Source organism: Melanostigma gelatinosum (genome assembly GCF_949748355.1).
Source record: "Melanostigma gelatinosum genome assembly, chromosome: 1".
Taxonomy (NCBI): Eukaryota; Metazoa; Chordata; class Actinopteri; order Perciformes; family Zoarcidae; genus Melanostigma; species Melanostigma gelatinosum.
Window position 1 is genome coordinate 29447646 of NC_136634.1, and position 25397 is coordinate 29473042.

The 25397-nt window shown below is 41.9% G+C and overlaps 1 protein-coding gene across 1 annotated transcript in view; it reads left to right on the plus strand.

Moving 5' to 3' along the window:
* The window catches only part of agbl1 (AGBL carboxypeptidase 1), a 174828-nt gene extending 152042 nt beyond the window's left edge, over positions 1–22786 (plus strand). The window contains exons 23-27 of the mRNA XM_079273586.1: positions 927–1058; positions 1296–1358; positions 1499–1612; positions 5810–5964; positions 17942–22786. Of these exons, the coding sequence (XP_079129712.1) occupies positions 927–1058; positions 1296–1358; positions 1499–1612; positions 5810–5964; positions 17942–18227 (750 nt within the window). The 3' untranslated portion in view covers positions 18228–22786. The remainder of the gene's footprint in view (positions 1–926; positions 1059–1295; positions 1359–1498; positions 1613–5809; positions 5965–17941) is intronic.
* The last annotated feature ends 2611 nt before the right edge of the window (positions 22787–25397 follow it).

Genomic DNA, 25397 nt, shown 5'->3' on the forward strand with positions numbered 1-25397 from the left:
GAGACTGACGTACAGTGAAAAGCACATGCACTTTCAAAGAGGACTCGTTAACCTTACCACCCTTGGATAAACGTGATGCTTAGGATGGCACGGCTTTTAGCATAAGCACTTGTTGTGCACCATAAAAAGCGACAGCAGTAGTGGTGTGTTCCAACACTAACATGACTCTCTTGTGACTGCGTGAATGATGACTGCTGTCTCTCAGAAACACATTAGGAAGAAGTGGGACATTGTTTAAAAGCCTGTCAGAGAGGATGGATAGATCAACAAAGTGTGTGACTTCGATACAGGAGACCGCTGGGCCCTTTGTGCATGCTGTGTCCTATAACACAGTCTCAAGACAGTTTGTGACGCTAAAATAAATCGGTTGGTTTCCTGTAAGTGTTTCCCCTGAACTGTACTTTTTTCGTGTCGCTTGGAACAACTTCCTTTTTGGAAGGACATTACGCTACAAGTAAGGTACAAGTAAACCACTGAGTCAGGTTCAGGAATATCGTCACGAACGTTATGTTTCAGCGACAAAACTACAAGAATACACTACACGCGGTGTCAAACACCGATCTCCTTGTTGAAAGTCCCGTGTTGCTTAGTCACATGGACGTCTTTCATTTTTGTGTCCACCAAAAAAAAATTAAACCTCACTTAAACTTAAACGATTGATACAAGAATACAAGTTAAACAATAAAGATTCACATGCTATTAAAAAGTATAGAATTTGGAGTAGATTTAGAGTTTAGAGTTAGATTTGGAGTTCAATCTTCAAAGATGCAAAGAGTTTATTACAGCAGGCACCATTTTCCACATCACTGAATAATTCCAGGCAAAATATCCTGTCCCATCCGACATGGGCAATCTGGTCACGATGCTTCTCACACGTCTTCAAATCTTGTCCGGATGCGTAATGCAAAGACCTGTTCCTCTTCCAGGTTTTTTGTGACTACCACGGCCACTCCAGGAAGAAGAACGTGTTCCTGTACGGCTGCAGTGTTAAGGAGACTCTCTGGCAGTCTGGCTCTGCCGTTAACACTGTGGGATTGAAAGAGGACCCAGGATATAGGGTAAGACACACACACACACACACACTCACACACACACACACACAGCCAAGCAGGCCATAGAGTGTTCAGTTTAAAATGATATGTGGTCCTCTCCTCTTCCAGTCCCAGTGATGGATTGCAGTTAAAACTCAGAAACAAGTCTGCAGTTGGTTATCAATGTCTCTCTCTCTCTCTCTCTCTCTCTCTCTCTCTCTCTCTCTCTCTCTCTCTCTCTCTCTCTCTCTCTTTCTTTCTCAGACCATTCCAAAGAACTTGGATCGTCTTGCACCAGCCTTTTCTTTCAACAGCTGCAACTATTTGGTGATAGAAATAACAACAATTAGAAAAATAATAGTATTGATATTATAAGGGCTTTAATAATTCACCTGCATATTCATTTATTTACAATAAAGTCACCAGACAAATAATGTGACATGAAAACTGAATCCTTCCTTGAACAGGTGGAGAAGTCCCGCTCTGCCACGGCCAGGGTGGTTGTCTGGAGGGAAATAGGCGTCCTGAGAAGTTACACCTTGGAAAGTACTCACAACGGTTGCGACCAGGGAATATACAAGGTGTGTTCATGATTGTGTCGGTCCAAAAAAGCTCTTTTCATTCTCTGCTGTAAACTGGTGATATATGTTGTAAGGGTTAGGGTTAGCCGTGAACTTCTCAGTTTAGACAGTTGCGTGAAGATGTTTTTAAGCAGCCTTAAGGTTCTATTCTGTCTATCCTAGAGTCCAGGTCGAAGTTTGAGCCAAAGTTGAAGAACTTTGCTTGAGGCATTCCTACGATATCACGTACACGATGATGGGACACGAGAAGTTAACGTTGATCTAATTATCACGTAACTTGCGTACTTGAGAAACGGCACTTCCGTGGTTATTTTTTAACCCAAACGCCAATCTTTTCCTGAACCTCACAAAGTCGTTTTGTTGCCTAAAACCAACTAGGTTCTTCGAGAAGACTGTATCCATGTAACAAGCTAAAGTTGACACATGTTGCTGGACTTTTGCAGGAAAAGGCATGAACAATAAGGAGACAACAATGTTTCCGTTAGATATCATACACATGGACATGCACTGTTATTCTGAAACAACAGCGAAGTGATAGTCACATGTATCTCGGCCCAAAATATCAACACTGGTTGAAGAGACGATATCTTTGGGACTGCAGGTGTTTATCCCATACACTGTATTTAAGAAGTGGACATAGTCATCGTGAGGTCAACCATTGGTTTGTGCCGTTTTGAAGCCTCGACTTCAGCGAATGTAAGTTAAATAGCCTGATTTCTTTTGCAGCTCAACAAAAAGATCAGTGATTGAACGAGATGTGAAAAATCAATGTGGGAGATTTGGGGGACAATTTCACTGTTGACCTAACATTTAGCTGCACATGCCTAGTCTCTCTCTCTCTCTGTCTCCCACATCAACCTGCCTTTTACTACAGGCCCTTTAGTGGGTCACACACAGACATTGTGCCGGTTGGAGTCTCTCTATAACTCTCTCTCTCTCTCGCTCTCTCTCTCTTTCAGAGTGTAATTAAGTCCCAAGCTGATCGCTCAGTCACCAGCTCTAACCTTTATTTATAGAGCACATAAAACCAGAGCCATAAAGAGCCTTCAGCACTTAATAGTGTAAGTGCGAAAGCACCGAATAATTACCGCCCGGCTGCTAATAAAAGTGCGATCATAGTTATGAGTGAAAAAGGAGCGACATGGATGAGGAAAATGTAATCTGTGTATCATCAACCTCGTCATTTATGACTGACGTTGGAAAACAGGAGCTCAGGCTGGGTCAGTCGATGGAGTCTAAGCTAATGCTCCAACACTTTTCTGTTTTCTGTTATTTTGCTGCTATTGAGTCCCAAAAATGTTCGAAGAAATCACTGGAAGCGGTCCGAGTACGATGCAATACAGTTTATTCTTTGAGCAAGACATAAACCCGAGCAGACCTCGGAGTCCAACTGACTGCCCAGCTCCGAAGCCTTATATACTTCCTCTGTCTGGGGCCAATGCTCCATCTTTATTTTTAAACTCCTCCTTTGTTGCCCTGGAAATGATGGTGTAATATCTTTATAGCACCACCCAAGTTTCACTTTTCGAATGGTGTCTTAGTAAGTCCCAGACTTTCCCACTCAGGCATGTTTTCCTGACGCCATTATTTCAAATCAAACTCCAACACTGTGTGTTGAGCCAGTGAGGAGCTCAAACCCATGAACGCATGTTTCCAGAAAGCTGCGGATGGCTGTTGGATTATCAAGTAAGTGTGGGAGGCTCTGATGATCTTACACAGTGATGAGTGGGAGAGACTGACTGAGTGTCCAAATGCAAAAAAAGATTCTTCCATACCAATTCTACCATAACTCGAGTGAGTCCCATCAACAAAGATAGCATTGTAGCTACATTTCACCTAGATGTATAGAATTTGGTAAGCAGATGTATCACATTTAGACTTAAAAAAAAGTCTAAGGGGTCCATGCTCTAAACCCAACCGGAAGTCAGCCATTTTGAATTTAGTATGAAGTTTCTTTTGCCATTACCAGGTGCTGTACCTTAACGAACTCCTCCGAGGGAATTAATCAGATCAACTTAGAATTGAGTCAGAATGATCTAAAGACCTTAGTGATTAAAAGCTACTAAAAGCTTGAGGTTTCATCGAACGACATGGATGTAGTGTGGCAGCCATTTTATCTGCTTCGCCATCGTCCATCAATATGTTGTAACTCGACTGATTTGTTAAAACTGTCCCAAACTTGACATGCTTGATGGCTGTCATGACTTCAGGACTTCTGCATGCCAATATTAACTCATAGTTATAGCTCCACCTACTCTTAACCATGTACGTAAGCAGGATTCTAAAATGACAGCGGCCCAAACACTGCTTTACTGTACACTATGAACTATTTGCTTCCTAATGGGAGGTGTAGACATTAGGGAATGAAATGTATTTAATGTTAAAAAAAACTGACAATAAATATTCAAAAACAAAAGAATGTGCTAAAAAGTCAATCAATAAAAAATATTGATGAGTTCCCGTTTAGGTGTTAATGTGTTAATGCATGATGCATGTAAAGTACGATGCAGAATATACATATGATGTATATCCTGTTCAATGAATAGAGAGGCAAACATTTTGCAATATTTTTTGGAAAGCCAGAAAACCCTTTTTGGTGGAAAGAGGAAATGTTTTATTGTAATTAAGATACATTTTTGTTTCAAAAGTTTTTTTTACTAGTTTCAACTCTTGAGATGTTTACTCCAATCACACTCACTGTGAGTTGGTGGGATTTGGAGCTTACTGAATTTTTATTTTTTCACTTGACTCATCCTGTCACCATGTCTTCTTTCAGAGACAGGACAACCTCACGCCAGTAAATACTTCTGTAATGATAAAATATAATGACTCAACTACTGTGGCGTCTCCTTAAAGGCACAAGGCCCTGGACTGGAACACACACACACACACCTCTACAGAAGTCCAGCAATGTTGCATGCACATCCACAGATATTTCATAGGGAAATGCATCATTTGAAAAACATTTCAGAAAACATGTAATAACCCAAACCTCATTCATCTCTAGTGTCTCCCTTGTTGTTACTGTGAGGAACTTGTAAGTAGTTGTGAAATAGTCTCAATGTAATACTGATGCCTCTATGTGACCTATAAGTAAACAGGACCATCAGAAAGAAGATTTGCTCTGTCTATATAGTTATTCGTGATACTTGTCGGGTCATATTCCATGTAAAATCGGATAAAATCATGCAGGATGCACGAGAAACTCCTTCAGCTCAGACTCCGGTGCAGCATCCAGGACTGTCAGACTGCACTAAAATTAGAAGTTTTCCAAAGGGACTTTGGTGCTAGAAAAAACACGACCACTTTCATCCACAGGGACTGCCAAAATCAACAAAAGTATGAAAGTTCCTCGTAGAAGCTTTAAAGAAGAGTGTTACGTCCTGAGCCCTTTTGAAGAACAGTGTATCTTTTTTTTCTCAGCATATTCTTAACAAAAGTTTAAAAAAACAATGACAACAAAACATTCTCAGACACATTTGCTTCTCCCTCCTCTGCAGTTTAAAAAGCACTTCTCCCATTCTGGGATTTTCTGGCTCATATCTCTAAAAAAGAGATTGTTGATCTTTAAATGTAAAATCACATATAGGTAAACGCAGAAAAGGACAGACACGCACACTGATTTTGTTTCTGAGGCAAACAGAAAAAACTTGATTCCTGCTGCACATGTAAACCGCTCCTGCTCTTTGAATTATTGTAACGGTCATCTTTCACACACACGCACACACACAGGTGTTTCAGACAACCTATTAGAAGCTTAATGGGAAATAGTACACCTACTTACAAAGCACTCAAACAGCCACACACAGTGTTCCTCGCGTGCCTTGTCATGCAGACTATTGAGTGGCATGTCAGTAGCTGGAAAGGGGGAGTTGAGAAAGGGGGAGGGGGATGGGGAGTGGATGGAGACAAAGTGCACGAAGTGAACGGAAAATAGGTGAATGTGACAAATTCATCTTAAATCCCTCATCGTGCCGATTATAAATGAATCCTTTCATATCATAGAGAATTTAATGAATAAATAAATGAATGAATCAATATTAATTTAATAAAGCAGGCAGAAACGCTGCACAGTACGTGTCAGCTGTGAAAATTAATTAATGAATGTAAATAACATGAATGCAATCTTGGACGAGAACAATTCCTTTCAACTGTGTAAATATGTGTGTGTGTGTGTGTCTGTGTGTGCGTGCACAGGGCCTGCAGACGGGAACCAGGGAGCTGCAGGAGATGGGCCTGAAGTTCTGCCATAGTCTGCTGTCCGTGACCAAAGACGTGAAGGGGCTCTACAGCCAAAGATTCATCAGCCACATCGACCTGGACCACAACGTCCTGGACCACAAGTCTCACAAGTAAGACGCACCCTGACGTGAGGCCCCGTCATATGTCCATGTTGTGTCAAAGTGGGTAGAAAGACGAGGATAACCCTCCGGGGGTGAAGACATTGTCCTGCTGGTTGCGCTTCAACAGGGACAGAGTGGGAGGTCAGGGCTTCAGATTAGAGATACGGCTATATTCAGGATTAGAGAGTGAGGCTTACAGGGTACTGACAATTCTGGCAAAATGTTCACATGTAGCATGAAAAGTATTAAAACCAAAACATGTCCAAAACAAATCACATCTAAGTGCAAGGAATGCTGGGTTTTTTGTCCATACCTTGCTATCTACAGATATTTCCCACTGATTGTTTTTGTTTTGCACATCTGAATTTACAGTGGTATATATTGTTTATATATAAACCACAGTAATAAAAGTATAGGTTTCAACTGAACTGACATCACACATCTTGTCATCTGTCAAAACTTCTGGTTTCGCACCAGACAGCAGCCTTAAGACCAGCACCAGCACCAGTGGGCGGTGTGGTGTCGAGAAACCAACAAGAGTGAGCTAGAGTTCTGAAATGATCCGACTGAAAATCCCAGCTCATATTTTTCCAATGACAGTAGCTGGTGGCACTAGAAAGTCGCCAAATCTAGGAGGAAGTTGCCAAGTCAGCAGCACCGACAGCACCTGTCCCTTCAGGCCTCCCTCCTAAGCCGCTCCACTAAAATGATCATAACGAAAGTAAACATGTCACAGGCCTCGGTTACGCTTGTCTTTTCAATGTGACTTTTTGATCGGCTGCGCCAAACAGGAACTCTGCCGTGTCTGCATACGTGCGTCCACCCTTGGCACTTCAATGCCACCTCCATATAACAACAAAGAAGACTTTGGTGTCTGCTGAAGACTTTGGTCGTCTTTAACTAGTCGTGGAAGCATGGACATTGGGCCTTTTGTTTTGAGGTCTTATGTCAGGGACTGTTCTATTCTGTTGAAAATGTAATAAATAAAATACATAAATAAATAAAACCTATGGGATACTTAAACATCATAAATCAATTATGGCCTTATAATCATAATCATTTTTTTTTTTTAATTACCACCTTTCAAAACAAAGTAACAATAAAGTTAAAAATAAAAGTAAATAGAATCAAAATGAACTGTGAAATGATTAAAACAACAACAAATCCCATCAGTTTGAGAAAGAGACATGACATGCGTTTGAGAGGAGACTTAAAAAAAAACACCGAGTTCCGCAGCTGAGGGGCCGCACAAAAAACACTCTTTTTTTAAAACTTCTTCTGAAAGAAGAATCATTTTCACCATTTTACAGTGTGTGTGTGAGTGTGTGTGTGTGACACATGAGACGTGCAGCACCGGTGGCTTTGATAACACACACACACACACACACATCCCTCGCCGCGGTGATTGATGCGTGGATCTAAAGTGGAGCTGAATGGCTCCCATTGATTTTCAGACAGCCGTTCAATCTCCCCAGTGAGCTGTGACAGCGTGGTGGTGGGCGGGGGGGTGTTCTGCTCACCTGAAGACACACTATTATTGTTTAATTTCATCAATTTATTTTCTTTATCCCTTCACTTGCCTCTGATGGCATTATTATTTCTTTCTTCTTCTCTCTTTCCACATTCTTTCAATCCACTCTGACTTCTTGCCACTTTTCTTGTTCCTCGTCAGTCTTTAGTGTCCATCTTCGCATTTTTCTCACATTTGTTCCCGTATTTCTTTTCTGTCTCCCTTCCCTTTCAACACATTACTTTGGTCGAGGTGCGTTGGGATGCTCGCCAGGTCAGCAAAGCAGTACATTCATAAAGATGATGTCCACCGAAATGCGAATGACTGAAGATCCCTCACTGATTTCTTTTGTCATTTACAGTTAATTAAGCATGGCAGCGGTAATTGCCCATGTCCACCTCTCCCTGTATATATCTGTCTAATGCGCTTCCATGTTCCCCATCTATATTACCATCTATATTCATCACACACAATTAGTAAGAAGAAGAAGAAGTAAGAATGAGCTGATTATTTTAATTTTTTACAAAAGAAACAGAAATGGCCTCGAAATGCAAATTGGATCATGGGTCTGTGATGCATCGGTGCTGCCAGACGCTTTCCTATCGTACATATATTATGGGAGGTTCATAAATCAAATGACCATCCTCACAAATTAGAAACCTGTGCCATTTAAATTATAAGTTGTTTCATAAATAACTAATTAACTAGACTGAGGTCCACTGTTATGCTGAGTCCAAATGCTCAACCGCCGTCCTCCGCTCGCATCCTTCCATGGGCGGGGCTGAAATACGAGGAGAGAAGGCTGGGAAAGGAATTGTGGATGTGCAAAACAGGAAATGAGATGCGATGGGTCTTCTGTGTGTGTGAGGTGTGTAGTCATGACAGGTGCTCCACAGCAGCAGGTATTTCTCCTGTTACAGTAGTATGTGCCTCTGTAGTGTGTGTGTGTGTGTGTGTGTGTGTGTGTGTGTGTGTAGGAAAGAAGTAAAGGTGGGAGTCAAATAATACAATGAGTTGATCTGCGTTTTAAAAGCAGTTTGATTACACTTTCTCACTCATGTCCTCGCAAGTGCGTGCGGTGTGTGAATTTAGTGGAGGTACTTGAGATTGTCTGTGCTGGTTTGGGTAAAACGGAGGTGTGTGTTTTTGTGGTGAGTCACTAAGCTGGATCTTATTCAATGATTGTAAATAGACAATGATCTTAATTACAACAACCTGTATTTAATTTTTTTTGAAAGCCCCTGTGACACATTCAAATTTGACAATTTTTATGCATTGTCATGATTGGCCCCGCCTACAAAGCACAAGGACAAAATGTAATTCTTGAACTTGGAATTAGTAGTTTGACAAAAGCAATACATTGTAATTAGAAATAACAAACACATTCCTGCACATCATATCTGATCCGATTCAAGTGATGTTCACACAGACAGTCAATAAAGTACAACATATGCTTCATGCGCCGCTTTCTATGGCTCTGCTGCCAGCATGTTGTCCTCTCTGGTGAGCTGCGTGGCTGTTTAGCTTGACGTGTCGTTTCCCCTGCCTGTGAGGTAATGATGTCACCACAGCTGAGTGGGCACCGCTGATGTGGTCACAGTCGATTGGGCACCGACTGACAACGGAGCTAATAGGATCTGAGATGTAAACACCGGTACGGTGGTGTTGGTGTGTGAGAAGCAGCAGTATGTCGTATTGGAGGCTGATGTTTGGTCTGTATCGCTCTACTAAAAAAGACTGTGCTTCAAAGGCCGGCAGCGTCGAGCGTCTATTCTGCAACGCGTTTCATTTTTTGGCCTCCGAGAGCTGAACAAATTTCAATTTTGGGTAAAACACTGTGCTTGTTACTGTCACTTCTTACCCACATATACCATGAAAGTAGCCGATTACTTGAACCAGGCTTTGTCCAACTTCGGCTCTTGAGCCAAACAGGACTTGCCAAAATGTTTCCTCACCCAATAAATCTCGTGAACCCACATAGACAGACGGATACATACAGGTACACACCATAGACTGTGTATAAGAAGTGGAAGTCATTGTGACGTCATCCATTGGTTTGTGGACTATGAGTTTGAAGCCTTGAATTCGGCATTCTTACCATCGTCATCTTGGATTTTGGCAGTCGCCGTCTTGTTTTTTTTTGTAACCAGTGAACGGAAGTGACCATATTTGGACTGCGGAGTAGAGACGCCATGGTAGAGACTCTGTATACAGCTCTGGTAGCGACCTGTCAATCACAAGGTAGCCACCACCTAAAGCATACCCTGATTATGGTCTAAAGCAGGGTATGCTTTAACTCTAAATGGACCATAATTTACTAACATCATGCTTTATTGAAGAAGACTTGAAACTAGAGATTGAGACCATAAACTCATGTTTTCAATGTACTAAGGTAATAAATAAAAAGTGAGAAGAAGGGTCATTTTCTCATAGACTTCTATACAATCAACAAGACTTCTTTTTGCAACCAGAAGAGTCGCCCCCTAATGGCCAGTAGAAAGAATGCAAGTTTAATGCACTTCTGCATTGGCTTCCCTTTTCAGAACTTGGGGTTGCAACCCATATATGAAATTTCACCTCTACATTTGACCCATCTTAAGCATTTATGAAGCATAGCATAGTGTCTCGCTCAAAGTAGGACACAAGCAACACTTTGATATGTGGACAGTAGGACCAGTGTTGGGCTCGAACTGCCAACCGAGTGGTTAAAGGACGACCCGATCAACACACTGATGTTTCATTGGAGACAACCCACATTTGGTAAAGTTGATCAGAAATACCTCAGATTACGGACTAAAGTGCTTAAATTGGGTTTCGGCAGTGGCGGCTGGTGGAAAATGTTCTAGGTAGGGCCATCCTATCAATTTCAGCAAACACCCCAGTATGATTAAATGCAAAAGAAATTCAGTGTCAAACACGCATTATTACTTTGCAGTTAAATATTTAACATGTATTCCAACACGAAAACAATCAGTAAATAACACTTATATAATATAATATCACGTGTATTTATTGAGATGACCCTATGGACCTTGTTATAGGAGCTAAAGATCAGGAGAAGTAAACATGAAGTGTAATTATGAATACTGATGTTAAATTAAGCTATGATGAGTTTTCACTGTTAATTTAACATCTCGATTACATGTTGATGCCTCCATGACCAAGTTAAGCAGATGAGACTGAGGACAGCTATGTAGAAGAAAAGATGTTCACTTTGTCTAATATGTAGCTTGACAGAGTTCTCCATGTGTGTCCTGGTGTTCTCATGTTTCCTTACCTCCTCATCCCTCACTCCCTACCCTGGTGTTCTCATGTTTCCTTACCTCCTCATCCCTCACTCCCTACCCTGGTGTTCTCATGTTTCCTTACCTCCTCATCATTCACTCCCGTAACTGTCCGTGCTGGATCTGTCCCCGTTGTTTTAAAAAGCTAAATAAGTTATTAGCATAACGTCATCCAGCTAGCCAAAACTGTCTTGTGTACAGCTAGTAGTGAAGCTTCGCATGTACTGCTTCCCTTTCCCGCTAGTCTGCTGTCTGATTGTGAGGTCAGGCTGATCTGATATCAGCTCTTTGGCTGCAGAATCTCCGCCAAAGTTCTCCTGAGGAGTAGTGCTCGCGCTGGCGCTTGCCTGTAGAGACGTCTCCTGACGAGAACGCGCAGCTAGGGGGGCAAAAATCTTTTTGGCCCCACACTGAATCTAGTTGAGGGCGCTGATTGGCTAAATTGTATGTCACTCATTTATAGCTCAGCAATTGGCTAAACTGCTTCATAGACACGCCTCTTATGGGCAAAAACGATTAGGCCCCCCTAGCTGCGCGTTCTGAGACGTGTCGTGCACACAGGCGATGAGCACGAGCAGGAAAAGCATATATTTCTTTCGCAGATATCATATTTTACACATTACTGGGTACATTCCATAGTTCAAAAACACAAATATTGACAATTTGTATAATTTATGATTATTATAATTTTTTTTTTGTGTGGCTCAAGGTGGGGCAAATTCGCAAGTGCAAGAAACTGAGGTTACTTCATAATTTTTGCTTATTGTCTGCTGGGTTTGTTTTATTTTCGCCTTCAGTCTGTTCAGACACCTCTGGACCGATGTCACAGACATCTTCCTCTGCAGCAACTTTCTGTTGCTCTTTGTAGTAGAGCACATGTGTCAAACTCAAGGCCCGCGGGCCGAATCCGGCCCGCCACGTCATTTTATGTGGCCCGCGAATCCGCCAGCAAAAACAAAAAATGTTTTTTTGTTTTTTTTGGAAAAATAATTAAAAGTTAGACTTGAAAATAAAAATATCCCCATGGTCGAAATTATGAGATAGCATGTTGTCTGTGTACCGACATTAAAACTACAACAGGTGGACAGGAGAGGCAACAGCCCGAAAAGCGGTTTTCCAACCATTGAAAAATGGGGAAGGGAAGAAAATGTAATGAAATATGTGAAAGTGAATACATGTTTGTGCTTCAAGGAGAACAACGGGTCTGTCTTCTGTGTTATGAGGCGTGTCGGTGATGAAGGATACAATTCACGTCGGCATTTTGACACCAAACACGGAGCTAAATTTAGCCTCCAAGAAAAACATCAAACTGTCCAAGAATTAAAAGGCAGACTGCAATCACAGCAGAATATATTTACACAGCTACAGCCCAGTGCATGCTGAAGGTATGTGAGCAGAGCTCCGACCAGATACAGACTTTTACAAATGTCAGTTTGTGAAGAAACACCATCGCAGACCGAGTTGATGAACTAGCAGCAATCTAACAACACAGCTAGCTAAGAGACGAGCAGGTACTTGTGTTTCTAATGAACTGTTGATGAAAGCACAGACAACACGGATACATCATCTATCATGTTCATCAGACCTGACTCTCAGTGAGCAGCTCTTGGATGTAGCTGCCATGCACAGGACGACGACAGGGAGGAACATTAGTGATGCAGAGAGGTGACACAAACAGCTTTGAACAAAGTTAATGTCAGAACTTGTGTTTGATATTTGTCTTTGTTATTTTCTTCAATAGTTTGATCTTTGATAGAGTCATGTGGGTTTCTTAACCCTCAATTAAAATGATTTATGTTATAACAACAGAAATGTGTTTAAATATATTTTTTCATTTCTAGAACTGCATGTACAATATGTTTACACTTGAATAAACAATAATCAAATGCAGAGAGAGTTATTTAACAATATGTTAGGAGAAGTTAGTTATACAGTCTTACAGTTACAACCGGCCCTTTGAGGGCGACCGTGATGCTGATGTGGCCCAGAGTGGAGATGAGTTTGACACCCCTGTAGTAGAGGAACTCTTAAGAGTTTGGCTCTGGGAAACTTTTTTTTTTTTTTCCGCAGAAGTGGACCCAAGGATATAAAAGAGATCTTTGTGAAAGGAGGAGATATTTAGTAAGCCTGAGCCGGGACTGAGTGTGGAGTTAAAGCCAAGCCTCGAGTGCCTCCCCCTCCGGTGCTGTCTTGCTCACACATAAGACACTGACTGCCTCTCTTGCTTTCCCTCTCCCTCTCTTTCTCAATGCACCCACTGGATCTTCTCCATGTCTTTGAAAAAAAAAAAAAGACATTGTCAGAACTCCAGCTTAGCGCTACGATTAGCAACTAGCAAGCAGCCTGCCAGGGCCCGGCAACCTCCTGTGCTCAGTGGAGTACATTTAGCTCTGCCCTGCTATTCCCTTTCAACTGCTGAACCAGACTTGAAACGAGACACAAAATCGGAATCAGAAACTGTTTATTGCCAATGTATGTTGCACAAACAAGGAATTTGTCATGGCGGGTGGTGCGTAACATTAAACAATAACAAAAATAATCAACACAGTGCAAGAAATAGAAACATTAAAATTTACAATAGAATATAAATGAACATAAAATAAAGTGCACAACAAACAGATAACAGTATAAACACGTATGATGAAGTGTAATGTTAAAAGTGTCAAGTGTGTTTAAATAAAGAGAGGGATGTGCAGGGGAGTGACTGGTAAGAAATTGCGTTGGGATGGGCGGTACAGAGGCATGAGCCCCTGCTGAGCTGGGGGAAGGGGGGCCTGGTGGTCTGGGGCTGGTTGATGGAGCCGTGGGGGGTGGGGTCAGGACTGTCCCATTGTCTTTCGAATCTACTGTAGAACTCGTTCAGCTTGTCTGCCAGGCGTGGGGGGTTTTAGGCTTGTGGTTGGTGATCTGTCTGAGGCCTCTCCAGATAGAAGCAGAGTCACTTGCTGAGAGCTGGTGTTGCAGTTCCTCAGAGTACAGTCGTTTAGCGTCTCTCAGCGCCTTACTGTTACACTTACTTGTTGGAACACAGCTGTCCTCACAGAAGCTGATGTATGAAGTTACAGCCTCTGTGTACTCATCCAGGCTGTTGGTAGCAGTCCTGAGTACATCCCAGTCTGTACAGTCCAAACACGCCCGAAGATTCTCTAGAGCAGTGATTCTCAACTAGTGGGTCGCGACCCACTTGGGTCGCGACCCACTAGTTGAGAATCACTAGGGCCTGACAAAAAAAAGGGAATAAAAAATAAAAAAGTGATTTTATTTTGAAGGGCATTTTTTAATGCAGCGGAATTATTCCAGCATTTACGGCACTTGTTCAGCGGTGCAGGAAAAACACCGACCAATGCGTTGTGAATCACATCACGTGATGAAGCTCAGCCGATCAAATATGGGTATTCTGACACGTTTCCTGACTTGAGTGAGATGTACACACACCGTGACACACGGGGAGAGACGAGGATATATGACCAGAGCAGGACTGTTTATTGAGGTGTGAGTCGTGAAAGTCAAATCATAGGACGATCTCCAAATGAGAGAAATGGACAGAGAGACCAGAGTCATTAGACTGAAGAATTCACCTACATGAGTCTGTCCAGTCAAACACTAATTTCTCTTTTTAGAAGATGAGAAAAATATAATATTATGGCTTTTTCACTTCACCCTGAATGAACTGAATTTAAAGCTACAGGGCAATTCAGTGAAAATTATTTTGCTAAAATGAATTTCGTTAAGTAATTTATTTTATAATCCAGCCGTTATTTTACTTGAAATGAGACGAACATTTATTCATGTATTTCTCTGTATTATTTATAATCCATCCAGTTAAATTTGAAAAATGTGAAGAATATTTGTTAAAATATAATTGATGTGTACTTTCTTTATTTGATGTGACCCAAATTATTTATATACATATATATATATATATATATTAATTATATATATATATAATTTGGGTCGTGGGTCCCGGCTTGTCATTAAGGGGTGATGGTGGGTCCCCGGGCCAGACCAGTTGAGAACCACTGCTCTAGAGCCTCACTGGTCTACTTCTTGAATTTCCTTACCACAGGTTTGCAGAGCTTGAGTTTCTGCCTGTAGGAGGGAATCAGATGGACCATGACGTGGTCAGAGAGTCCCAGTGCAGCACGAGGGATGGCGTGATATGCCCTGCTGATTGTGGTGTAGCAGTGGTCCAGAATGTTCTCCTCTCTGGTTGGGCATTTAATAAACTGATGGTATTTAGGGAGTTCATGGCTGAGGTTGCCTTTGTTAAAGTCACTGAGGACAATAACTGGAGAGTCCGGGTAGGTCCGCTCCACACACAGTATCTGGTCGGCGAGCGCGCGCTGTGCTGCCTGCACGTTGCTCTGCGGCGGAATGTAAACACCGACTAGGATGAATGAAGCGAACTCACGTGGGGAGTAAAAGGGTTTGCAGTTGATGATAAAATATTCCAGATCAGGAGAGCAGTGCTGAGGAATCACTGACACATCGTTGCACCAGCCACTGTTGGTATGAAAACAGATTCCTCCACCTTTCGATTTGTCTGAGAGCTCCGTATTGCGATCCGCTCTGAACAGCTGGAAGCCAGCCAGCTGGAGCGCAGAGTCCGGAATCGATCCACACAGCCAAGTCTCAGTGAAGCACAAAACGGAGGATGAAGAAAAGTCTCTGTCTTTCGCCACCAGTAGCTGGAGTTCATCCAGTTTGTTGCACAGTGAGCGGACGTTTGAGAGAAATATGCCCGGCAGCGGTGTACGAAATCCACGTGAGCGAAGTCGCACGAGTGCGCCGGCCTGTCTCCCTCTCCGCCGTCGTCTCACTGCGTGGGCTAAGGTGAGAGCACCTTTGACTAGAATGCCCAGTAATTCCACAGAAGTTAGCAGAAAAGTTGGAACTAAGTCCGCTGGAGTTGTACCCCTGATGTTCATGAGCTCATCTCTGGTGAAGGAGCTCTGGGAATCACAGCATAAAACTGAATTAACGACAAAAACAACAAAAACAATGCGCACCAACACGTTGAGGCAGCCTTCTTCTCCGGCGCCATCTTAAGCCATGACAATGCAATTTATTGCGATTAATCCCAAAAAAATCATGCGATTAATCACGATTAAAAATTGTAATTGTTGCCTTGCACTATTTTTTACATCAAAAAGGTATTTATTTGAACCTAAAATACGATATTTTCCTAAACATAGCCACGTACTTCTGTTGCCCAAAGTAACCAAGCAGCTTTGTTGCCTTAACCAAACCAAGTAGTTTTGCATAAGCAGAAACATTTCGTTTTCTGTGAAGACAGAAGTTTATTTTGAAACACACCTTTACACCTTACAATTCAGATTCTACACACCGTAGGCACAGCTACGGGAGCCATTGTTGGGGGTTAAGTGTCTTGCTCAAGGACACATCAACATGCGACTAGTGGGGCCCGGGATCGAACCGCCGATCCTCTGATTGAAGGATGGCCCTGCTCTCCACTTAGCTTCATTGCCATTCACAGCACACAGACAGAGCACAAATACACACACACACGAGTTGCTGTCATCAGTATGCTAGACGTAAACTCTCATTCCTGACTGTCTCGCTCCTCCCTTCCTTTTTCTCTCCCTCTCTCTCAGCGACATAAGGTGGAGATCAGTGTGCGTGTCACATCCTCTCTGTCCCAACAGAGTCCCAGTGTGTTGCCACACACACACGCACACACACACACACACACACACGCGCACACACACACACACGCACACACACACACATCCCATGAGTGCGTGTATAATCAGATTACCTGGATTTTCTGTCAACTGTCAATCCCAGCGACTGTAGCCAAGCTCAAGGTCACACTGTGTGAGGAGGAGGGGGAGCGCTGAGCATGTTCAAAAACTATGCAACATGTTATTAGATGGGTTCAGGTGTCCATCCTTACGAATGCAGGTTGTGCAGTCCGGCTTTCCCACACTGCTCATTTTGAAAGTCCAACAGAGATCCCAAAGTGCCCAAAGATAGCGACGACGTCAGGGGGAAATGTGTAAAGAATAATGCAACAGACCTGTGGAGTATTTCACTTTGATGGAGTGTAAACATATCATTTTAGTTCTCAATATGTCACCTGGTGTAAACACCATATGATGTTCTAGAACAGACTATAGGCCTCTATGTGATATTTTCACACAGATGCTTTGAGGGTCAGACTGCAATTGTGTTCTTTAAATCATATCCCTCGTGCTCACCTCCAAGAAAGAAATCAGTTCCCAAAACGGGTATTTGATGTGTTTTGGTTTTCAGCTCAGCTGCCAATCATACACCGACGTGCCCCTTCATCTAACAGAATAAGTTATTTTAGTCTTCCCTTTTATTATATGACTGTAGAAAATGTATTTGAAAGTCACTTTGACATTATTTACCACTTGATAAGTTTTCAGTTGGACTTCAAACAGGTTTGTGTTGTTTTGTTTGTTTGATGATTGTTGTTAAAATGTTATAGTTACAAAAGTCCTGTCTTTTTCTACCCATCCAATCCACCACAACCTCCTTCTTGCACGGGCTTTATCGCTCACTTGACTTCGTCCTTTTGCTCGCCAAATCTAAGGCTTCATAGTTTGAAGCGTATGGCCGCAGACCAAGCTGCTGGATTTGACGAGTTGGGAGTGAGAATTAGCTGTCAGCAAAGTGCCCAAGTGACAGCGAAACCAGGATTAAACAAGGACCCTGAAATTGAAGCAGCTAAATGGAACTCAGCCATCATTCATTTTTATAATTTACACCCGTTTACACCCGTTACATCTTTTCTAATGTGGCATGGCAAAATGTCTGCAGGAAAAAAAAGACCTGCTGGACTCTTACCGTGATATTTGAAATGTCTTTTTCCCCTTTCAGTTACTTGATTACAGGAGAAACAAGATGTAGAGGGGTAGGTGCCAACTGTTCCATGTGAAGAAACGAAAGCCCCACTGTATTCGCGAAAGGAGAAAACCCAAAAAACAAAGGGGAACAGTGTTACTGTATATGACATGATTATGAGACAACAAAAAGAAAGAAGAAAACCGTTAACATTTTTTTGAATAAATAAATATTCACAACATATTTGCAAATGTTTTCTGAGGAAGGAAACTCATTCAGCTTGTTGGACCGTGACGATACACACATTGTGTTTTGGTGAGCACCACTAAATGCAACATAACTCTCCTCTTCTCTCCTGTAGCTGTTTCGAAGACGACGAGCCCCCGTGTGATGAGGAGATTGAGTATTCCGCAGACTGTCCCGCACTCACAGGCGCCGATCTGGACTCGGACATCAATGGCAACACGGCCAGCGCTGACGAAGAGGAGGAGGGCGATGAAGGATGCAGGAAAGTGAAACATCGGCGGGGCAGTGTCGGCCAATCGCAGCAGTCGAGCGCGAAGGGCCGCCTGTTCCCTCACCTGATGCGACAGGCCTCCGCCGAGACGCTCGGCGACAACAGAAATGTGTCAACGGACAAGTCATGAGTTAAAGGAATTTTAAAGTCTGCATTGTTCTCCGGCTTTTCTCAGCATTGTAAGATTTCCTCGTTGGAACTTAGTAGGTGAGTTTAAATGAAAAGAAACACCGTGGTAAATTATACACATGAGCAAAAGCAAAATATTAAAAAAGCTCATTTTTGGATCTAGAATTAAAATAAAGTGAGGGGCCAATCACACCGAGACACGCCGCTAGAAACGCGTCACCTGAAAACCATTGTTTTCCTGTGGTTTTTAAGACGCACATAAAAGTTTAAATATTATCAACTTTTCAGTTATTTTTTAATTGGCTCAGAAGTATGAAACGCTCTCCGCACAACTCTAAAAGTCTCTAATGTGTAATCGCACAACTCTTGCAAAAAGCAGTCAGACCTGCACTGTTATCGAGGAAAGCCAACTATGCTTTTTTCTTCTTTTCGTTTTTCAAACTGAGAAACAGAATATGGTTTCAAAAAGTCCAGGATGGAGATCGGGTTGTAAAAGATTCATTAGCAACTGGTCACCGCAGCAGTATTTCATGGTGGGTCAGGATAGTCTTAATGGTAAACATGTTCAATAAACATGAGTAGAATGAACCCATTCCTCTGAGAAACAAACACACTACATACCTTTTTTTGTCGTAACTCACGTTAAAGCTGGAACCAGCTGGCAGTTTGTTCTAAATGTTGAGCAGTATTAAAATGTCTTAATAACTACCCAGTTCGCCACTGGCACTTCAGATGATGTCTTATTTCAGAAGAAAATTAATGAAATGGATCATTTTTGGCATTTATACAATCATAGCTGGTACTTTGGTTATTGCAGCTGTGAAACGCTTGACAATCCACTTGCTTGTTTGGATTGATATACGAGTGTTGGAGACTTTAGAAAAGCAACGGTATTGATTGTTGATGACCTATGTTTACGTTCAGCAGCGAAGCAGGAAGTGGTGCATGTTGTTCCTATAGGGCAGCAAAAGGTGAGGGTGTGGATGTGGAAGTGAAGGGCTGGGAATTAATAGCTTCAAACCCTGTTTAACTAAAAAAACAACATTTCTTATAATTGTATAAACTTGACCAATGTACCCCTAACGCGCTTCTGATAAGTCTGGCGAGAAAAACGTAACCATACTGAACCAAACAGACAGAGAATCAACCTATCTTATTGTTTAGGAATGAAGAGGTGTTTACTGTACTTCCATCAGGGTACCAGGTACAGAGACCCTCACCATGACCAACACCAACACCCAGATGATTGTTTCACAAGTAAACTATTTACAAGCTTATTGGGTAACGAGCGAGGAACATTTGGGGTTCCAGCGAGAAAGTTTAGCTAAGAGAGTGTCGTAGAATGCACTTTTGAGAAACGATATAATGAATGTTACAGACATGTTATATACCCAGTTAAAGAAGCGATTCTGGGCAACAATATCCTGCAAGCCATTTTACACACTCCAAACACAATTCTACACGACTAATATAAGTATCTAAAACAATTACCACAATATCACTCTTTTTTCGCCATTGCTGAGCCGACCACGTACTCCAGTATGCGCTAAGAAGAAGAAGCTAAAGGCTAACACGGAAAACCGAAATAGCAGAAAGCACGCCAATAACACACAGATTCCAAAGATATCTGCAGAATGTCTCTCCGTGAAACCATTACAGAGCTGTGAGCAACCAAGCACCAGAACCACAAACCGCTTTATCAATAAAAATCATAACTGCATCCCCGGTTATTTCCATTCAAATGTGTTCGACGTATATCCTGTTGCCTCTGAACTGTTTCCTGAAGAAAGGGGGGGGGGGGGGTTCCAAAGTTTCAATTTGGTTGACCTCGCCTGACCTCTCTGTACTAAAACCTCTCGAATTTTATTCTGCTTCACTTTATCAAAGTCAAACTTTGCACAGACTGTTCACATATTGTGCTGTGATTTGGGTGTTTTTAGGCTTTCAGCTGCATCATTCCAAAGAATAAAAACAATAAAAGTGCTTTTTTTCAGGCGAACCTGAAACCTTTCAATTAGAGCGGTGTGCCATTTTCATTTACTCTTAACCAGTAACATATACACTGATATTTACACATCTGAACAAATCTCACAAGTGTTACCTTTATTATAACATCACAATTATTCAAATAGACGTTGCAGTTGCAGTTGCAGAAATACACTCTTTTTAGTATGGGTATGCAATTTTCGAGTAGAGGCCTAAAAATAGGGCTCGGGCTCTACAGGACCAGTAAAAAGACGACAGGGTCCAAGATTGTATTTCAGCCAATGCCTTCCTCTTTTGCTCTTCACACAGACTGTTAAACTGGATTCAATCAAGGTCTGCTCGAACGTGATTGGTCAATATTAGTCGGACTACAACAAGGAACCTATAAAATGATATATTCCTTGGACTACCAACTCAAACCAGAACACTTCAGATACCAACATCTTGTCCTGTTGCCTGTTCTGTAGTGAATAACGAGCATGTTTCTGGATATAGTATTTATGTACTGACCATCAATCAGTACTGCTCTAGATTCAACAGTGAAGTGAAAAATTCTTTGTAATATTTTAATCTTTGAATCAATGACACACTGACCAGAAGATCTCTTTTGTTTGTGTCACCACAAATGTATGTTCTACTGGTGGTGAGTCCTGAAGATAATGAGGTCGGACAGAAAATATTCATGATCCCCAGGAGATGATTTTATGATGTTGACCCCCGGACCTTTCCTCCACTGCCACCATCAGGGCATTCATGGTCCCCATCAAATCTATCCTAAGTTTTCAAACTGGATGGATTATAAATAATACATAGAAATGCATTAATAAAGAAAGATTAAAGAATAACTGACATAACAGAAAGCTTTTGAAAAATGTGCATCTTAAAATAAAGTAATTCATTTTAGAAAAATCTATTTCACTGAATTGTCCTGCAGCTTTAAATTCAGTTCATTCACGTGTGAAGTGATGTCAGTAAAAAGCCAAGATATTATATTTTTCTCATCTTGTAATAAGAGAAATCAGTGTGTATGGACTCTAGGGTCTGTGGTTTCAGCTCTATTCTCTGTTAATTAGGATTATGATCATATTGGGCTCTTAGGTTTATTTTCTGTGACTTAATTTCAGATGTGAGAGAGTACGCTTTCTCAAACGAGCTGTGCTTTGTCATGTGAGACCTACTGGTTTTAAACAGTTTGTGGGAAGAATTAACCTATTAGTCTGTGCATTAATGGTGAAAGACTGGTCTCTCTGACTACTTTTCTCTTTTTGGAGAACGTCATGTGAAATTACTTCTCTGACTTGCGGAACTGTTCTGCTCTTCCTTCTCTTTCCTCGTCTCCCCCCCCCCCCCCCCCGTGTGTCACGGTGTGTGTACATCTCACTTGAGTCAGGAAACTTGTCAGAATACTCATATTTGGTTGGCTGAGCTGCATCACGTGATGTGATTCACAACGCATTGGTCGGCGTGTTGCCTGCGGTGCTGAACAAGTGCCGTGAAGGCTGAAAAAGCCGGTTAAAATAGAAGCGCTCATCAAAATTGAATAATTCTTAATTTTCTATCGGTTTTAGGTCCTGGGTCCGGATACAACAGCGTCTGGGTCCGGACCGCGGCCCGCCTATTAGGGACCCCTGTTATACAGTGTCAGGTGGTGCTGTGATCTTGTTCAGGCTGAACATTCAGTGTGAAAGGTTTGTGTATCAGCTATATGTATGTGTTTTGGTCTAGATTTGACAAGATATTTTTAATTTGCAGTGACACACAAGTAATGCGTAACTATTTGAAGCACCTAGAATAAATGTGTTTGTTGTGTGGATCAGACGTGAAGTCTGTTTTCAGAACAGTAAAAAGTTGAACGAAGGAATATATCATGATTTGTTCATTTTCTCATCACAACTCGGAAACACCACTCGTTTTGTTTATTGTATTTATAAAACTGTCTAGAATACTAGACAAAACAAACAGAAACTGACTGAAATTGTGGATTAAAAAGCGAGTTGAAAATAGAAATGTAAAATAAATCTTTATATACTTTCATCAACAAATAAAGTAGAGGAAATCCGTTCTTGACCTTGAGAGCCATAACGGACAAAAATACATCTTACCACGTGAACTTTCCCATAAAATACGGTTTCTCCCAACTTTTAGCAGGTTCAGAACCTAATTATTTTCCAAACGCAGACACAATAATAAATACTTTATATTTAAAATGTATCTTAACAAAATGATTACTCACTTTCACTACTCAGAATATCGGCAATTTCTGAGGCATCTCCAAAAGACAGAATGTTTACAGAGTATTATTCTGTGTTCATCACTCAGGATGCATTATAAGCTGATTGTATCTGTTAGAGCCATATTTTTAAATAAATTTGCTAATATATTTGTATGATCTAAATACATTCCTTTGATTTATGAATGGAGGTTAACTTCGTATTCTGAATAATTATGTTTCTTTGGGAACTTTTGTTAATCAGATGAGGATCAGCTGGGATAAGAGGAAGGGGTGAGACTGAGTCACCGGTTGTTTTCCTTGGTGTAGAACGGGGTACAGTCTTTGACCTCACTTTAGACTGATTATATGTGGCTGTAAAGTTTGTTGAAAATGAAAATAAATCAATCAAATGACGGCAATGGAATCAGCGTCTGCAGAGTTATCATTTGGACTGTTTAAAGTGTGAGTGGAGAAACGGAGCCCCGTAACGTGGCTGAGTATAGAAGAACAGAGAACTGGCCACCACAGTATCATTAGTAAATCATATCAAAACAGTCAGAATAAATCAAAACATTATTTCCCTGTTCAATTCCCTGTTTCCATTTCGGTGACATTTAAATCCCCAAACCGTTCCAATGGGTGGATGTATTAAAAAAAATTCTTGAGCAAAAGCAATAAATATTTCATAAAGCTATGACTGCAGTCTCACCCCACCGACACTTTCATCCAATGGCGGGCCGTGTACTTTATACCTGGGCCTTCAGTGCTGTCCTACTGCAGTTCTCCTAATTACCTCATTATGACGGCAGCATGATGGGATGCTTCGGCATCTTGACGGGTAATGCATAGCAGTCAAAATGTAATTAACACAATGACAAGAACAGACTCACAAGAACCAGTCACATATATTTATGTGACAACAAAGCAGATAGAATAACATAAAACCCAAATAACACGATTCGACAGGCCTCTGCACAGACTGCAGTGCTACAACACGCATTCCGCCACACCATTCAAATGTAACAGTGATCTCCTCTCTGGTTGGACATTTACATGACATTACAGTCATTTAGCAGACACTTTCATCCAAAGCGACTTACAATTCAGAGTCTATCACATTTCTACACCGTAGGCACAACTACGGGAGCAATTTCGGGGTTAAGTGTCTTGCTGAAGGACACATCGACATGCGACTAGCATAGCCGGAGCCGGGGATCTAACGGCCAACCCTCTGATTGAAAGACGGCCCTGCGATCCACTTAGCCACAGTCGCCCCACACTGTCTGTATTTGGGGAGTTCATGACTGAGGTTTCCTTTGTTAAAGTCACCAAGGACAATAACTAAAGAGTCCGCTGTGCCTCCTGCACGTTACCCTGCGGAGGCATGTAAACACTGACCAGTATGAATGAAGCAAACTCACGGGGGAGTAAAAGGCAAAAAAATACAATAAACCCTGAATGAACTGAATTTAAAGCTACAGGGCAATTCAGTGAAAATTATTTTGCTAAAATGAATTTCGTTACGTAATTTATTTTATAATCCAGCCGTTATTTTACTTGAAATTAGAAGAACATTTATTCATGTATTTCTATGTATTATTTATAATCCATCCAGTTAAATTTGAAAAATGAGAATATTTGTTAAAATATAATTGATGTGTACTTTCTTTATTTGATTTGACAGTTTACTACACAGAGACGTTACTACTACTAGACGTCTTGAATATAGATATACCCAAATTATTTTTATATATATATATAAATATAATTTATAAGAAAATGTATTAATTATGTTTATATATACATATAATTTGGGTCGTGGGTCCCGGCTTGTCATTAAGGGGTGATGGTGTGTCCCGCAGCCAGACCAGTTGAGAACCACTGATTTAGGAGACCTGAAACAATAATAAAAATATATATTAACAGTACAGCAGACGTACCGTTGATATTCCGGAATGACAGTAAATAAAGACTGCCATGAAATCAGGAGCCTAGTAAAGGTCTCTCAGTAAGCCAAGATGGCAAACCATTCATCTTTTGTCTTGCAGTGTTCTGCTAGTATTTTGTCCAATGAAAAAAAAGCTTTAAAAAGAATATTCAATAAGCAATATGTTTGTCTTAGATATACTATTATTCATTTTTTAACTTTAGTTTTCATACCTGCAAACTTGTCGCTTTCCGGCGGGGAATCGTGAGCCCACCGCAGGACACAAGAACGGACAGACGGAGGAACAAACAGGCGGTTTGAGGGGCCCCCTCCGGGGTCAGGTTGGACGTGCTGGGCCTCACGTACCACCCTCTCGATCTCCCAGGTGACAGCCCCGAGCACATACGAGGCGGGTAGGATGGTGTCGGGAGTAGAGTCTCCCTCGGCCGGGGCAAACTGACCGGAGAGTGCGTTCGGCTTGGTGTTCTTGTGCCCTGGCCAATAGGTGATAGTAAAATTGAAGCGGGCGAAGAACAAGGCCCAGCGGGCCTGGCGAGAATTGAGGCGTCTAGCCGTATGGATATATTCCAGATTCCGGTGGTCGGTCCATACGACAAAAGGGACCCGATAGTACGCTGGGAGACTAGTAAGTCCTGCAGCACCTGATGGTGTTGCCCAAGGAGAGCGCCTTGGTTGTAAATCGCCCTCTGCAGATGGTCCGCAGGAGGAGATGCTGCTACGGTGGCTGGGTCCATAATGGTCAGTCCGTTCTGTTGTGTGGCTGGTGTAAGAGGTGGACCCAAACGCACAGCAGGTTTAATCCAGCAAAGGACTTTATTGTTTATATGCCGGTTTAAACAGAAAACACAAGCAAAAACTACGGCACCGTGTCCAGTGGGCCAAAGCCTCTCCTTCGGGAGGGAAACTCCACCGAACTCACAACTGGAAACGGTCAAGGCAGGAAACAAAAAGACGTCGACCGGTGTACTCGGTGGTACTACGCGGGTCGGCCTCTTCGCACAGGTGAATTCCCGGGGATCGACTCA